The sequence below is a fragment of the Lepisma saccharinum genome, chromosome 9, assembly GCF_977018435.1.
Source record: "Lepisma saccharinum chromosome 9, izLepSacc3.1, whole genome shotgun sequence".
NCBI lineage: Eukaryota > Metazoa > Arthropoda > Insecta > Zygentoma > Lepismatidae > Lepisma > Lepisma saccharinum.
Genome location: NC_139237.1, coordinates 64,488,417 through 64,506,254, shown reverse-complemented (window position 1 = coordinate 64,506,254; position 17,838 = coordinate 64,488,417). Strand labels below are relative to the sequence as shown.

The 17,838-nt window shown below is 38.2% G+C and overlaps 1 protein-coding gene across 1 annotated transcript in view; it reads right to left on the bottom strand.

Annotated features, from left to right (window-relative positions):
- Positions 1–310: 310 nt before the first annotated feature.
- Positions 311–17,838, bottom strand: part of LOC145992460 (tRNA (uracil-5-)-methyltransferase homolog A-like) — a 30,658-nt gene continuing 13,130 nt past the window's right edge. Inside the window, exons 5-11 of the mRNA XM_083128843.1 lie at positions 15,831–16,023; positions 13,082–13,209; positions 9,695–9,945; positions 7,198–7,429; positions 5,999–6,191; positions 3,238–3,482; positions 311–416 (exon numbers count right to left, since the gene is read on the bottom strand). Coding sequence (XP_082984969.1) covers positions 393–416; positions 3,238–3,482; positions 5,999–6,191; positions 7,198–7,429; positions 9,695–9,945; positions 13,082–13,209; positions 15,831–16,023 — 1,266 coding nt within the window. The 3' untranslated portion in view covers positions 311–392. The remainder of the gene's footprint in view (positions 417–3,237; positions 3,483–5,998; positions 6,192–7,197; positions 7,430–9,694; positions 9,946–13,081; positions 13,210–15,830; positions 16,024–17,838) is intronic.

The following is a 17,838-nucleotide window of genomic DNA, read 5'->3' as shown; positions in this document are numbered from 1 at the left end:
TGCTCTACCAATGGAGATCCCGAGCCAGCCCTGGTTTCGCCTGATATTTTCACATTGCCATTTAACATGTGTGGAATTGTCTCTGTCAGTGCTACCGCAACAGATTCTGTTGCCTTTGAAGCGACAGTACCTCGTTTCTTCCAGACACAATGGACCTGGATGGAAAGGCTGTGGGCCTTCAAATTTAATAGGCTCTTTAAAGACAGTGGAAACACAACAGGAAATCTTTTCCATCACATTCTTTGTTTGGGATGGAAATGAAACCACCTCTATCTTTGAAGAAAAAGAAGGTAATGAAACCCCTTAACATTTTTAATCCGATTTATTTACAAGGAAGGCACCCTTTTGTTGTTACATTCAAGTACTGATGTCTGGGTGGTTTTTATGAAGCGCTAACTCTTCTTGCTGATGCTCACCTGAAAAATAAATAAATCATAGTTCAAATGCAACCACCAGAAAAAACAAAGCATGGAAAATCTGTGAAAAAAAGTTTGATTGAACGGGGAAGGATAGAGGCCTGAAAGGGGAGTAGGCGAAAGAGAAGGAAGAAGGGAAGTTCACATATGAAGGAATCCCATATTTCAAAGGGGTATCGGAGGGTGGAAAAACTACGTTAGGGGATATTGAATTAAGTGTGGAATGAAAGCTCCGAGAATCTTGGGAAAACACTTCACTGAGTACAAGATGGAAAAGGTAAAGAAAAAGAGGGGGAAGAAAGGGATTTACAGTATTAAATGTGAGTATAACAAGGAATACATTTGTCAAACGGGTAGAAGTATGGACATACGATGGAAGGAGCACGACAAGGATATAAGGGAGGAAGTCCCTAGAACAGTGCTGTCCGAGCATATAATTGAGGAGGGACATAAAATTAAAAAAACAAGAGGTGGTTCGGGAGGAAAATAAACCATTTAGGAGGAACGTGTATGAGGCTTCCTATATTTGCAAGGGTAGGGATAAGAAATTGAACAGAGATGATGGAAATGTGGATGAGATTTGGATAGGGATGTTTAAAAAATGGGAAAAGCGCAAATACAAGAAAATAGGTTTCCATGTTACCCCAGACACAATTCGCGAGACTCAAGAAATACGTGACTTTGAATTTGATGTGACGTAAGCAGGAAGGAGAAATGTAGGGAAAGTGTGTGAGGGGGAAACAGCACGCGGACAACTTCCTGCATTCAGCGAGGAGTCATCCTGAAGTCAATACGGGGAAGTGAAATGGTGTGTGTCTAGGGATGTGCCGATACCGATTACAGATGTATGAAAATCGGCCGAAACTGACACATCGGCATCGGTATCGGAATCGGCAAAAATCCGATATTTAAACCGGTACAGATTATACTAGAGTTTTTACCTTCTAATAAGTTTTATATTCTAGTTTTGTACGATTTATTGAAAATTTGGTTATGATTCGTCATTATTGTAGAGTTTTTGTAATAAAATTATTGCAAACTCATTCAGAGGATCAACCTAACGATAAATCGGAAATAAAACAGTACATTGCTGAACCAGGATCTGCTGTTGTATTGGAAATTCAAAAATGAATATTCAAACCTGAAGCAAGTCCTGAGAAAATACTTGGGCATACCTGCTGCATCAGTATTCAGTGATTGAGTGTTCAGTGTTGCTGAAGAGATTTGAGATAAGAGAAGAAGTAGGTTATTTCCTGAAGTGCTTCCAAATCTCGTGTTTCTGAAGTTGAATCTGGCAGAACAGGAATTCATTTTGCATTTCAAAGAACTGCTTGTGTACTAATGTTTAATCTCTTGAGAATCAATGTTCTTCTTAAAGGTTCACATAACATTCTGTAGATGTAAATGTACATTCGCATCTCTTGAGAATATATATGTATATACATATGATATGCAATAGAAATGTACATAGCAAATTTATTTTTGTCATGCTGAAAATAACATCCCATTTCTGTTTAATAATCTTATGTATCGGAATCGGTTAAATATCGGAATCGGTATCGGTTCCAAAAATTATCGGCGAGTACATCGGCATCGGTAAATTTTCAGCTTCGTCACATCCCTACGTGTGCCTTTTTATCTTTTTAACTTCAAATGGTTCTTTTAGACTGAAAAAGTTTTTATTGTTGTGATATTAAACAGTCATGGGAGATGGGAGTTTTAATAGTTGTAGTAAATTTTCCTTCACCAAAGTTATACCCATCCTTTTTCCTGGCTTTTGAAGCGATTTGACGTGGCTATGGAATATTTCAGATAGCCTAGAAAAAGAACCTGAGGAAGGGAACAGTAGTTTCCTGAAACATCGTTCAGAAAAATAGATACTCACCTAAATGTAAGTACAAGAAGTTTTGTATTTTTAAATATTTTTGAGAATACGTATTAACCAGAAAAACCTTAGACCTGGCAGGGTTTGAATCTCATCATCTGGTAGAGCTACATAGTTTCCCAAAAGCTTTTTAAATTGCTTTTATTTCTCTTTAGGCTAATCACAGCAATGAGGATGAATGATGATAAGATGAAATTACACTCACAAAGGAACTGTCAGCAGTGAGATCCTTCATATGTTCTTATTTGCATTTCTTTATTTAACAATGGTACAAAAGGCATCCCTGCAGCTATAGGAAAATTGATAAAAATTACATCACATTAGATGATGATTATTATTATTAATAATAATAATAATAAACTTCCATCCAGCATGTGCTTGCACTCTTGTATTACACTGCCAAGATTTACAGCGATTGCTCAAAAACATGTGACATGTTCATTAAAATTTGTCAATTTAAAACCAAAGTTTGTTTTATTCAAATTCAAAACATGCACTGAGGTTAATCAGGCATGATTGTTTAACATAAAGGAACATCTACTATACTGGACACCATTTTTATACAGAAAATGCTATTTTAGTGAGCATTATAACCCCCACTCATATAGTGCTGTCCACTTCACTATGGTTGTGAGGCTGGTCTCAAACACAGTGCTAACTAAAATGCTTAAGTGATGCAATATAAACAACAGGTGGCCTGTAGGATCGAAGACCTGGAACTTTTATATACAGATCCATGGAACCTTAACTCAATTTGATCAATACATGCAATAAATAAATTAACCAGGTACCAGACATGACACTGTGAATTCAAATCCAGAAACTACAGCACTGGAAACTTTAATCCAGAGTTGCAAGGCTGGGAACTCTGATTTGAATTAATTTGGCCACAACTAACATAAACCACATAATATTCACACAAAGCACAGTACCTACCTCATATTTTTCGAGTTCTTCCTCAGACTTGCGTTCGAAGTAGATAATCATTTCACAGTGAGAAGTGTGAGGAAACATATCGACGGGAACAGCCATAACAGGGACAAAGGGATCCCCATAGAAGGTTTTGGATGCAGGTCGACACAGGTCGAGAAAATTCTTCATTGCAGACTTCGGATCACAAGACACATATGCAAGTTTACGCAGCCTCTTAGCTTTACGAAGAACAGTTGTAGTTTTCTGATCTGTAAAATAGTATTCACTGTTACCATTGTGAAACACACTGCTTATAAGGGTGGTTTAATAAGTTTACAGCCTACCATGGAAGGAATGCAAGCAGGTCAACAGTAACACCAGTTTATTCCAAAGATCAACACTTCTTACAACAATCCTGCAATGAATTTAACCCTAAAGAGGATGAGAGGAATTTTTCCTGAAAACAGTTAGAGTGTCAACCACAGTGCAATTGTCATAGGCCTCGAACAGGAGAACATATAGGATGGATTATTAAGAACTTCACAAACTAATTGGCCCACTTGCTACATTGTGAGATGAGTCTTTACAGTACAGTCTTATAAAAAACAGAGGAAGTGCTCCTAAGGTCGTGAAGTGTGAAGCATCTCTCGTTCTTTGTGAACTCATCAATTCTCTGCAACAAGCAGATGGATGCCCCAATGGCACTTCGTAGTGAACATTTGTCCTTCCTTCGTTGAACATTCGGCACAAACACCTTACATATGATTCATCCAATATGCCCTCGGCATACACAGCTGAAATCTGATGATAAATCTCACTGGGACGAACATTCTGTGCATTCAGAAATTGAATCATTGAACACACTTCAGACTAGGCAGAAACTTCAATCTTCAGATTCATTTCCGAAGAGCCTAGCAACCCTGCAACTACCGTTAACAAGACAGGATTTGCCTAGAACACGGCCGAGGAATGGCTGAGATGGCTTATGTCAGGAGAAGTGACGGTCGTGGCTATGTGCACACTCTGTGGGTAGGACTTTCCGAACGACCCTTGTACATATATACATAACAGATGTTAATTACATATGAACACACACACACCTCTACATGCCAAGGTTCATGTGTGTGTGCGTGTGTCTTTCTCTCTCTCACTCATTCGCTTGCATGATTTGTTTATGTCATAAGAATGTTCATAAATATATGAAAAGTCATTAGATTGGAAATTCATACAAAGCTGAGATCGTTCACATCTTGAGTATGAGCTCTGCTGCAGTTGGCATACATGTTCATGAGCACTTGCTCACTTTTATTCAAACAACCCAATGAATTCCACATTTCAAACTGTAATCATTCGTTCAATATGTTTTTATATTTCCATACCTTCCATTTTAGACTAGGAACTTTGTACACAGAAGTGGATTAGTGTTCTGTAATACATTTGTGGAAAAACTCGAACATTGGTAAAAGTACAGATGCAATAACAAGAGAATAACTGGGTTATCTGGACTCTAAGGAGAATGATGCACACACAATGGCAAAATTTAGGAAATGGAGCCTCTTGTCTCTCACTCCCAATCTCCATAGTCAAGAGACCTTGGTGAGACACATTAAGTGGTATGGAACGTAGAATAGGGTAGTCAACTCCTGTGGGAAACCACATGACAGATGGAGATGGAATCTGGTCCTCTTAGAGGGGATTGCAAGCTAGGCTGACAACCTGCTCATGGAAAACCAGAAGAGAAGTCTTGAATAGGACAGGAGAAAGGTAAACGGAACAAGCCTCTACTCAGTAGATGCTTCACACAGACTGGCAATGCTCTGTGCTGTTACCAGATAAATTAATGCATGCAGTGCTGCCACCATGCAGCCACCACAACAAATATTTGCAGTGTTGCCAGATCTGTCTATGTTTCACTTGAACAGTATGATAGGTAAAGCTCCATCTGACACATTGTAATATGCCGGAAAGGAATGCGGAGGCAGGGCCTCACACATTCACAATATGTGTCATTGTGGAGGTTATGTGATCAGCACCATGTCTCCAGCAGCTTTCACCCACCCCTACTTCTCCCAACAAGGCTGCCCCCAGGCACCCTTTATTAGATGCTGGGTGAAGCCCAAAGCTGCTACATGGAGAATACATAATAATAATAATAACGATTATAACATAATGAAATTGTATAGAACCAATATGACTATACACCATATTTCACCACATAATCATCACACACTGATTTTTCAAGCCGAAAGTTGGTTTATAACCTTTCATTGTCTAATTGTTGCATCGGTGTGTCAGATAGTGAAACTAGTGACACCAGCGCAGGATCTTCAGATACAGAAGATTAAATTTTTTAAGTCCGTACTTCGCAACACTGTAGTATATTTTCTCAAGTGTAACATTTTGACTATGTTACCTATTTTTTCCAGACGGGAAAAGTGTTCACTAAACTGACATGAAGATATGATGTGCATCGATTTGGACTATATTAAATTTTAACGTATAGTCACAAGAATTTCATTCATCGTAATCTTGCACCAAAGATAATTCAGTAATAAATTATTTTTAAGCACCAGTAATACCAGCAAACATTTTTATTTGCAGAAAAATTTGGCATAAAATCTGCAACGATTATGCAGTGAAATATGGTATCTCCATAAGTGAATATTCCTTTGTGTTGTCACCATTTTAGTGTTAAAATGAATCAAAATAAGTCAGGAAGACATACACACAACCTCAACTTCATGATGGTTGAGCAAAATAAATAGTACATTAACCAATTACTTACGGATGCCACTTCGAGGAGGGTCTACCACAGCAACGACATCTTCACCCATTGCTCTCATCACTACAGAGGACAAAATATCCTCTGCCTTTCCGGCAAAAAACTGGCAATTGCTTATGCTATTTTTTTCTGCATTCGCCACTGCATCTTTCACTGCTTCTGGCACAAGTTCTATTCCAAGTACCTCTTTGCAATGCTGCAAAACCAGAGATAAAAAAAATAAATCATGTGCACACACTGAAAAAAGGAATAAGAACTGTTCAAGAAAGAAATTGCACATTTTTCTTCCTTGTAACAGAAACACCAGAAATCAATAATTTTATCAACATAAATGGTCTCTAATATACATGTAAAACCCACTTTCACCATTAGACACTGTAACGCTTCCCCCGGAGACTCGAACCAACACGAGTCCCGCAGCTCAAGCCCAAAGCCTGATGCTTTAGATGGGCATGGTCACGGTGCGGGACTCCAGGATAATTAACACTGCAAAGGTTTCCTATGGCATTTTTTCAGGCTCCATGAAATATGAAAATACTGAAAGAGTACCACTAGTCTAGGTAAATAAATTCCAAGGTATGCCTTCTGATACTGATACCACCGGTACTGGCCAATACTGATACACTGGCAACGATGTCAGCTCAGGTCTATTCTCTTTGAAACATCACTATCCAACCCTACATCCTTAAACCACAGCACATGTTGCAATTGACATTTGAAAGTGTTGCCACAACTTTCTTCCTGACCATCTTAGTTAAAATGAACAATTTCCACAGGAAGAGGGCTAAACTTTCACCCCTTCTCATCCCTGAGCTTACGGTGACATGGGGATGATTTCCACTCTCTATGTCTTATCATTGAAGAGAAAAAAGTTCAGAAGCAGCCCTAAACCATTACATTTATGACAGTGATTTCGGCTGGAGTAGGTTCTAGAAAATAAGGTAATGAAACTACATCCTCACCTCACAGCATACATTGTCTGTGGAAAGATGCCAGCCATTAAAAATTACATGACTTGTTGATTCGACTCGGAAACTCACCTTCGATTGACTGATTGAGTTGGTGTTTTAAGTCCACTTTATGCACAGTAAGGTTAATTGGGACTCGGCCTACAGTTTAAAGTGGGATCCGAACCACTATGTGCCACCACCGGGTATCGAACCCAGGACCCCTTGATTACAAGGCGACGACGAGAAACTCACCTTCGATAGACAGAGCCCAATTGTTCCTGTTCCGCAGCATATGTCAAGAAGCGATGTGTTCTCTGTCAAACCAGCAACTTCTGCGATTTCCTCATACAGTGTCTCTGAAGCGGAAGTGTTGATCTGGAAAAATGCTGCAGGAGATATCTGGAATGTTAGGCCAAGCAAAGTCTCTTCGATGTGGGTTGTGCCTGAGAGATGTTCAACTTCTGGTTTCTTCTGGCCAGCTGCACTGAGGAACCACAAAAGATCATTCATTTATGATGAATGCGGTAAACGCAGTTTAAAATCACTTACATGAAATTTGAAATTTCATATTTCCACATTGTCTGAAGCGGAGATGCCGTACCCTTAGTGAATGAAGACAGAGGGTCTTTGAAATTAATAGGATTTAACTATTAAATTGTGCAACGCGGAAATACGAAATTTGAAATTTCACCTAAGTAAGATCATTCATGTTCAGGTCAGAAACTTAGTTAAAAACTCAGTAATGTGCAAAAGAAAAATGTAGAAGCAAGTACATGAAAGGTTATAAATGCCTATCAATATTCTGCCATCATTATTTTTTTTAAATCAACATTTCAGATACAGCTCTAGTGATCATTTTACGCTGAAATCGTCAACAATGAAAGAAACAAAAAAGGTAAAGTGTTCCCCTGGGCATAGCACCACGCCATGAAGGCGTATAGGGGGTGTGGGGGTAACACCCCACACTTTCTTGATCCGGTCGTGAGTGGGGGTGATGTGATCAGCATCACGTCCCTGACCGCCTTTACCCCCCAGGGTTTCCCCCAGGTACCCATGTTATTCGACGCTGGGTGGGCGCCGGGGCCGCTTCCATCGTTAGAAAAGTTCCCGGATTTGAACCGGCCGGGGATCGAACCCGGGACCTTTAGCATGGTAGTCAGACGACAATGAAAGAAACACAAATAAAAATAACAAAATAACACAAAAAAGATTAATAAAAATAAGTATTGTGTAATGAGGGAACCTTGTAACGAACTAGGTTAGAAAAAGTGAAAAGTAGAATCGATTCTCGAGATCTCAGTGGAACATACAATAGACTTGACTGGAGATCAATATTCTATTACTGGGGAAATGAATGACTTGAAGTATAAGGTGCAGGCTGAGAACATTAATTGCAGTAAAACGATACAGTAAACATAAGAGATGCATGGTCTTTTTTGCAGTGCCTGCAATATGTTCCTTGAATGTGAACCTTTGATTGAAATAATGCCTAAATCTTTGTAAGATGTAACATGACTTTAACAGTTTCTTTTTGAGAGGGAGATTGAAAGAAGTGCATTTTCCAGGATTTAATGTAAGGATCCACATCAGACAACATGAAGTAAATGTTGTTGTGTCATTCTGGAGAAAGAGATGGGTATCACTGAAAGTAGAGGATTCTCTGTGAAAATTTTGCAGTCATCTGCGAAAGAAAGGTATTTACTAGAGGGAGATGTGAGATGGTAGGCAAGACCAACGACAAATACTATGAATAAGAAAAGTTGTAGAACACTACCTTATGGAACTCCAGAGTGGAATAGGACTAATAGTTCACCAGAGTTCAATAAAGAACGACATGATGTTGGCAATTGCTGGTGATTGAAGACTGGATAAGTGACTAAAATATTTTCTTAAGTAATGTGAACAGTGTATCTACCCGCAGGTGTTCACAAAAAGGACATTTGCAATCTACAGTTGGTTCCCCCACACTTCCTCCTCAGAAAGGTACAAGAGTGGAGTTCCATTGGGGATTTTGGTGAAGCTTTTATTTATGGAATAAGAATAACGGCGCCTATTTTTCAGTTTAAATATGTATCAAACATGTTTTTTTTTAAAAAAAAGGTTGTTTTTTTTGTCCAAAATAATTTCCTCTTCACCCCTTATAGCCATTCCCTTCCCGTCAGTTTCAATTGTATTTTTACATTTTCAAAAAATATATGCTACCCTTATAATTGATTGTGTACCTTAAATAATATACATTGACATTTTGTATGCATATAAATTGAATACATTTCATTAAACAAGTTCAAGCAACTTAACGTTTTTAATGCACAACCCTTTTCTTTCCGAATAAAACTACGTACATCACATACTGGAATGAAAAAGAGTGAACAATATATGAAAGTTGGTTAAAAATTGAACAATGTTACACAGATATCTTTTAAATGTCATAACTTTACAAAGTCACGGCTATATTTCAAACATGCAAAACAAAACTTCTATGTAATCTTTCCTTAACAAAGCAAAAGAGGATAAGATACTTTGTTTAATCGTGGTATAATTAACAAGTTCTTAATGGCTGAAATCCATCAAAGAATTCTGGAACAAATTGTGTAATTTCACTGCTTCATGTATAAAACAGGAAGCACTTTTTCCTTTATATTATAATTATTTAGGTATTATGATTATTTTCTCAAAAATACTCCCCATAGAGTGTACTACAAAAGAACAAAACTATAAAACACTACTTTACACATGCAAAAGTACTCACATTTTATCAAATGCTTGGAAGTATAGTGATGTAACATTTAATGCCTTTCCTTCACCCTCTGTGAAAAATACTTTGAGTTCTTCCTTCACTTTTGCCAACTCTTCGTCTGTCAAACTTTGTGGGTGCATCACAATAATTACCATTAAATCTCCTTTCCTTGACAACCTGACAGTCAACTGTCGCCAGAATCCCTTATATGTTTCAGGATCGTATGGAGGTTTGTCTGAATCCAGAACAAAATTTTCAAAAACCTGAAATTCAAATTGATAAATTCCAAATTGAGGATGAAAAAGCTAAGGCAATTAAGAAATTTAAACATATTGACTATATGACAGCCAAAGTCTCTGTATTTCATCAATATTGATGTAGTATTGTTGTTTTGTTTTTTTTCAAATTTCAGTCCTATTTCATCTAAAAACATTAGCTTCTGCCTGTTGATAAAATCTTGACCTGCTAGTGTTGCCAGCTAAGGTGATATGCCTCTAATACATAAAGAATAGATTAATGTTAAAGCTATGTAGATTCAAGAATCTTGTATTTTAATTAATATTACTATCTTTATTCAGAGAGTTTTGGATAGAGCATACATCCATTGGTCATTTTACTCTCAAACCATTAATAATGAAATCAACAGACAATAACACAGAAAAAGTAACAAAATTCCAAGAAGGTATAATTTAATAGAATAATATCTTATTCAGATGGTTTCCAAAATGCATACTCTTTAAGACAAGCATGTATGTGCACAATGTTACATAACATGCATAAAATATGACACAGAATAAAGAAAACCATGTTGAGTTGTTACCCCAATATGAAAAAATATTCTGCTCATCGAGTTTCATGTGCAGTATGTATCGAAATAAATGTTACTGTTGGAAAACCATTTCTTGAAGAGGGTGAACAGAGTTGGTTAATGAGATTTTGGAAGATTTTTATTATTTATGCATATTTTTAATAAAGAAAAATTAATTATAAGCCACAGTTTCCAAGCTTCCAATTGAAATATTCTTCACTGATGTGTCTCAAATGGTTTATGTGATGTTACTGTGTATCCTAGATTATCTGGGTGTCAGTGGAACTGCCCACATTTATTTACATGGTGTTGTTTATTTCTGCACCCATCTGCCATGCATGCCAGTGTAAAAGTTAGTGGATCCAACTAGGTAAAGGGTGTCTCAAATATGTGGGACATTTTGAAATGGAAAATAAAAGATGAACTTCGAAGCAAGTGTATTCATGGAGATGAATAGCACAGGGTATGCAATTAATTGTAAACATGTTATTCATTCACAAGATGGGCTTCATGTTTTGAAGATGACGCCAGGAAGATGCCAAACAACTGTCTTAATGCTGCAATTGATTGTTTGCGGATGTCAGACAAGGTCTATTTTCATCTCAATGGCTTCGTCAATAAGCAAAATTTCCAATATTGGGCCCTTGAAAACCCACGTATACTGAATGAAGTGCCATTACACAGCAACAGAGTGATTGTATGGAGTGCAGTGTCATCGTCTGGCATCATGGACCCAAGGTTAGGTTACTTTATATTTTTTTGAAGGTTGTTATTCTTATAATATGCTTTCACAGCGCATGCACGCTATGTACCACTTCACTGCTCCATGATAACTGAATGGCATGGCACCTACTTCATGTTTTGTACGTTACGTTACGTTCCTTGCAGTGTTGCCAAATTAAGATTTCAAAAAAATCCCATATTTTTGAGACACCCTTTATACCTTCAGTAAAAAAAGTACCCAGAATTTGGCTGGTAAAAGTCCCACATTCGAGGTATCGAGAATTCATTTTGTTCATAGGATGGCAGCATTGTACTGAATGACCACGTAGAGGGGTAGAGTAATCTATCCATCAGTTTGTGCACAGCAGCTGTTTACATTAGTTGTGTTGACGAGTGTCCTGCAATTTGCAGAATGGAGACAGATATCAAGCAAAAGAATTTGTTTGAAATTTTGTATTGCCAACGGACTGTCGTGTACTGAATCGTTGAAAATGCTACAAAAGGCGTTTGGTGATTTGTGTCTGTTGAAAACACAAGCGTATGCATGGTGCAAGGCTTTCAAAGAAGGCAGAGAAGTTGTTGCTGATTTGCCCCGTTCTGGACTTACGAAAAATCACTACAATGGTGCTTGAAAACCGGTGTGTGAGTGTGAGAGAGGTGGCTCGTGAGCTTGACATATCACACATGTCCGTTCACAACATTTTGACTGATGTGTTAGACATGAAATGCATCGTGGCACGACTTGTTCCGAAGGAGCTGAATTTCCTGCAAAAAAGCGCATCGCAGGGATGTTGCTGAAGACATCATTTCGCGAGCCTCTAGTGACTCAACCTTCATGAAACACATCACAACTGGTGATGAAACATGGGTGTATAAGTATGACATGCAAACAGGTCAACAATCTTCGGAATGGCACTTCGAAAATGAACCAAAACACAAAAAACATGCCAAAGTCGCTCAAAAATTAAGGTCATGTTCATTGTTTTCTTTGATTATCATGGTGTTGTGCACTCAGAATTCCGTCCAGTGGGACAAACTGTGAATAAAGAGTTTTATGTGACCATTATGAGGCGTCTGTGTGAGAATGTTTGCCGAAAAAGACCAGAGTTATAGAAAAACAATTCTTGGATTTTGCACCACGATAATGCGTCATCGCACACGTCGACTCTTGTTCGCGAGTTTTTGGCCAAAAACTCAACACATGTCCTCACCCAAGCCCCAGACTCAAGTTACTGCTTCGGAGAAGGCGTTTTGAATCAATTGAATCCATTAAAGGAAATTTGCAGAAGGAACTCAGGGCGATACCATCTTCTGCATTTGAAAAGTGTCTTGAAGACTGGGTTTAGCATTAGCATATGTGTGTTGCATCTGATGGGGCCTATTTTGAAGGCGACAAAATAAATGTTGATGATTAACCACGTATTTTGTGTTTTATACACAAATTCTGAGTACTTTTTGTATGTAGTAGTAAAATAAATGTGATTAACGTTTGAACATGGAACTTGCACTATGGCACCAGACAAACTTTTGGTTTCAGCCATGCAAGGAATGTAGCACTGAAAAAAATCTACCTGCTGATATCACAGAAAACTACTTCACATTTATCACCTAGACTTAAGATTGACTCCCACTCAGACAAGGCGAAACACGGAAATATCCGGCAACAGAACTTCTGTTGTCTGTTTCCCTTGAAATCAAATGGTGTAGTGCCCGCTACAGGGAAAAGCATGCAACGCAAGCCAGAATTTCCATGCCAGAAGTATGCAGGTTATATTAAGGTTATTGACCACAGAGATGCTGGAAGCGGGTGTGTTGAGTTCTGTTGCGGCGTTTCTGGTATCTCAGTGGGCATCAAGCTTTAGACTTACCTGGGCTACATCCTTCATTTTGTCAGGAATGTGTTTTAAAGATGCTACAGGTCCAACACTCTTCGATCCATCTTTATATGAGCCAAGCCTGAAGCCAACTGTTGGCTTAGAAGTTTCACTATTCAAACCTATAAATACAGAAATACCAACATTACTTTTGCGAAGAGTTAGAATACCAAACCATTTTTCTCTTCTCATGTACTTATACATTCATGATAAACATGACATTGTGGTAAGTATCCTATGCATCACGCCATCAAGGTATATATGGGGATATGGAGGCCCATACATTCCTAATCTTGGTCATTTTTGGAAGTGATGTGATCAGCACTATGTTCCAGTTGCCTTTACTCTACTGGGTTACTTCCAGGTACCCATTTATCAGAGGTTGTATTAGCCTCGGAGTTACTTATGCAGGGACAAGTTCAGAAAAATTCCAACTTTAGATGCCCAACAATGGAAATCGAATCTGTCTCTTGCATGACAGGCACCACACTGACTGGACCACGAATATAATTTACCAATTACTGGCCTCCATGGTAGAGGGGTTAGCACAGCATGCTGCGATGCCAGGGGACCTGGCTGCAAATCCCAGCCTGGATATGGGTGTTAGTCTCCTTAATCAATTTCATCATATCACAATTAGCCAAAAGTGGAAAAAAAGGCAACGCTAAATAACAAAAATAAAAAAACCAATTACCGACAGTGCAGATCCACAGTGATCCACTTTGTAGGATATATGAATGGAATGCGGGAGACCCAGATTTGATTACTGGGGATGTTCTCAGGTGCGATTTTTTTTTAGACAATGGTTGCGTATAAAGCAGCTCTGGAGGTCACGCAGCATCTAATCAATGGATACCTGGGGCCACATCCAGGGGTAAACGTGGGCAGAGTATGGTGCTGATCACATCTCCACCATGGCTGAGATCAAGATTATATGTGGGGGCCTACCTCACTTCACGGCATGGTGCAATGGACAAGTGGGAGCTTTCCCCCATTTCTAGCCTCACTTAAAAGTGGCACAATTTGCTTTTATATACAGCACTTTTGTCCAATGTCAGTCGACCAGCAGCATGAACAGAAAATATTTAAAAAAGCAAACTGTAGCAGTACTAAGTGAGGCAATTGATTGATTGATTGAGTTTATTTTACTTCGCGTTTTGTGCCTCTTGGCTAATTTGCGAAGATGGGGATGAGTGATGAAATGATGAAATTGATGAATGGACATTCACAAACAACCAAGCCCGACCGGGATTCGAACCCGGGACCCTTGGCGTCGCAGCGCGATGTGCTAACCACTCGGCCACAGGGTCGGGCACTAAGTGAGGCAAGTGTGCCAATTTAATAAAAAGTGACCAACATCTAGCACCTATCCAGGGCTTCCCAGAAAAATCTGATACCAAGCATCCAACATCAGACTGATGACGATTGTACCTTGATCGCACCTTTGAGTGCTAGTGTGGATAAACTTGACCATGATCAGTGTGTGATCTGACCATTGCTCGAGTGCTAAATGTGAATTAAGCCTTATTTCACCATAAGTGCACCTTTCTTTTTTACTTGATGTATACTCAACATTCCTCTCACACTTTTCGCAAACAACAGATAAAATAAAGCAAGTGTCTCACAAAATATCAAATGATTTACTTAAAAAAATTAATAATTGATGACTCTGATGAGTATTGCCTTAGAAAATGAAACGACGCATTTATAAATATATTTCAGGAAAAACTTGACTGCTAAAAAACACACTAGGTGTAGAAATATCACATAAATTGTAATTAGGGACCTTAATTTTGTATTAGAAATGTGATAAGAAGTGTTTATGTGTGAAACAAAACTAAAGTAAACTCCATGATGCAACAGTTCATTGAGGGTCAGGACCTGTCAAGCAGATTTTTCATTGGTTGGCACATTGTCAGTACATCGAGCAATTACCACTGTTCTCTGGCTTCTGAGACTGGAGCCCTATCCGTCTTCTTGTCTGCCTAACATTTCTCATGAAGCTGGGTCCAAAACTGAAATATTGGGGGCTCCGAGGACCACTTGCAACAAAGGCAAGCCCATTAACCATTTGGCTAAATGGGTGTCTTTTAATGATACATCCAAATCATGTTTTATTATGATTCTGTGCAAATTTAGAATGATGTGGTATTTCTATATGTTTGATCAATGTTTTGCATCTGCCTTGCCACATGCTTCACTCAGCTCAAATAGACTTAATAAGTCAATATGTTAATCAGAAATATGTAGCATGCTTCCCCAATACTACAGTAGTAACAATGTCACCTTGTAATCAGGTGGTCTTGGGTTTGATAGCTGCTGGAGGCACATTGTGGTTCAGATCCCACTTTAGGTCCAGTCCCGATTATTTACGTGAAATTTAGAAAATTTCTCACTTCCGCATTGCACAATTTAATGGTTAAATCCTATTAATTTCGAAGGTCTGTCTTCATTCACAAAAGGGTACGGCGTTTGAAACGGAGATCTTCATCTTTGATCTCCGCTTCAAACGCCGTACCCTTTTGTGAATGAAGACAGTGGATCTTCGAAATTAATAGGATTTAACCATTAAATTATGCAACGTAGAAAGTGCAAAATTTTCTAAATTTCACGTAAGTAATTTTAAACCGCGTTTACTGCAACCATCATGAATTCAGTCCCGATTAGCTTATTTTTGAATTAACAGAATATGAAAAATCAAAATTTGTCCATAAAATTAATGACAGATACAAATACAATTTACCTATGGTAAATTCGCACTTATTCCTATATCCATCGCAAACAGGTGACCTTTTTATATCCAGCATCTTCACCGGGAACCCATTGTTGATGGAACACTGATGCTGAAACCAGCCCTTCAATTCAGGATTAATACGTCTAATGTCCTGTGCCATTTTATCCACAACATTCTTCATCTGCTCAAATTTATTTTGAAGCTGTCAAGGAGAAAATCACAATACTTGAGTATAAATGTTCACAGCAGCTGTGGTTCATAATATGAAGTTGCTACAGAAAGAGAAACCCACTGTACAGGAAAGAAATACATTCAAAATAAAAATTTGAAATATTTTTACATTAATTTTAATGATTACTTATTTTTTTTAACAGTGCATTCTTTCTTATTGCATACTTCTTGTTTGTATCATCAGATTGACGATCCAAGATTCAACATAATATACAATTCATTGCACTGTGTTTCTTATTCAACTCTATTGGCTCTGATAATACAAACAAGAGGATTGTGAAACATCACTAAATGTATTAAATAAAAATGTGCTGTTTATATTATTAGTGAACAAAATGTAATTTTTCAGCAGAAAGGCAGTAACTTCTGTTAACATTTTTCATTTGCTTAATACTGAACAAGACAACAACACACATTAATTTTCAGGCTGCTATACAATGTTCTAAAAATGGCATGTCAAAGTTTGAAACTTAGCATCAGTAAACAATAAACAATAAAAATCACTGCTAGGAATTATAAGGGGAAAAGAAAAATGATAATTGCTTTTTACGGGTGGTATATTATATTGCTTTAAAGTTGGTTTTACAAAAGGTTACTTTAAATATATAAAAAAACAGCAAAAACAAAAGAGAACCACGCTTTACGCGGCCACACGCAGACCCTATTCCACGTGTGGTGTTCCGTATAGTAACAGATATCCCCTGAGATATCTGTTAAGCAACAGACGAACTTTAGCCTAACTTTAATAATCGGTAACTAGAGGAGGGCTTAATAGGCTTATGATTCACTAAAATGATAGAAGGTCAGACACCTTTAAACGACATATTTATTCATGGAAAAGAACATCACTTGTGGCATAGCTACCACCAAACATGAGCACTTCACTGTACAAGACACAAAAAAAGATATACAAAAGATTTTGTACTTACATATCAGCCGTTTTCATACTAGATCAATCAAACCTGGGGCTTTACCCACACTTTTTCACTCTTTATCGCCACATCCCGACACATGGACAAATTTGTAATACACCACACTAAAAAATTATGATTATGTGCTTCCTTGGTGTAACAAAGGCTTTGGGGGGTGATAAATGAATTTTCCTGGCTTTTCTGGGAAGGATGGCTAAGGACAACTTGGATATTCACTGATATCCTCTGGATGCTTCTATGGCGTCAGTCCTGCCGACCATGTGGTTTGGATTTCCACATGGGATGAGGGACACAAAACTCGCTATTTTGCTGAATTTTCACTGGGATCCTTAAATGCACTTGTGGACACAATATCCCACTTGGTCACACACACTTAGGCCTGTGTTTCCTGTAACAGGACCTTAGATCCCTTTTCCCTTCATGTATCCTTTGTTGCTGGCACATGTGGCCATTCACACACTGAATTTCACCAGCAACTTCCAAGCTGACCTGCTCTCAGGTGGGTCTGTAATACAAGTGAGCTTGACTAGCAAGCTCAGAACACAATAGGCCATCTGAAAAGTCCCCTCTGTGACGTCACAGCCTTGGCGGCTTCTCATTGGCCAGCTGGAGTCCTTTGAGATCTTTCCTTGTCTTTGGGAGAGTTGCCACTTTCTCCCGCCAGATGGCAGAGTTATCAATTGCTTAAGAAGCATAAACAAAAGTGTTATTTCAGCTTTTCTGGCTTAGTTATGCCAGATAATTGCAAATGAGTTTAATTTTAATAAATTAGGCATTATTTTACCTGTGGGTGAGTGTTATCTCTGATTTTCAGTAAAGAATAAAAGATTTAGTAAACATGTGATTTGGAGCAC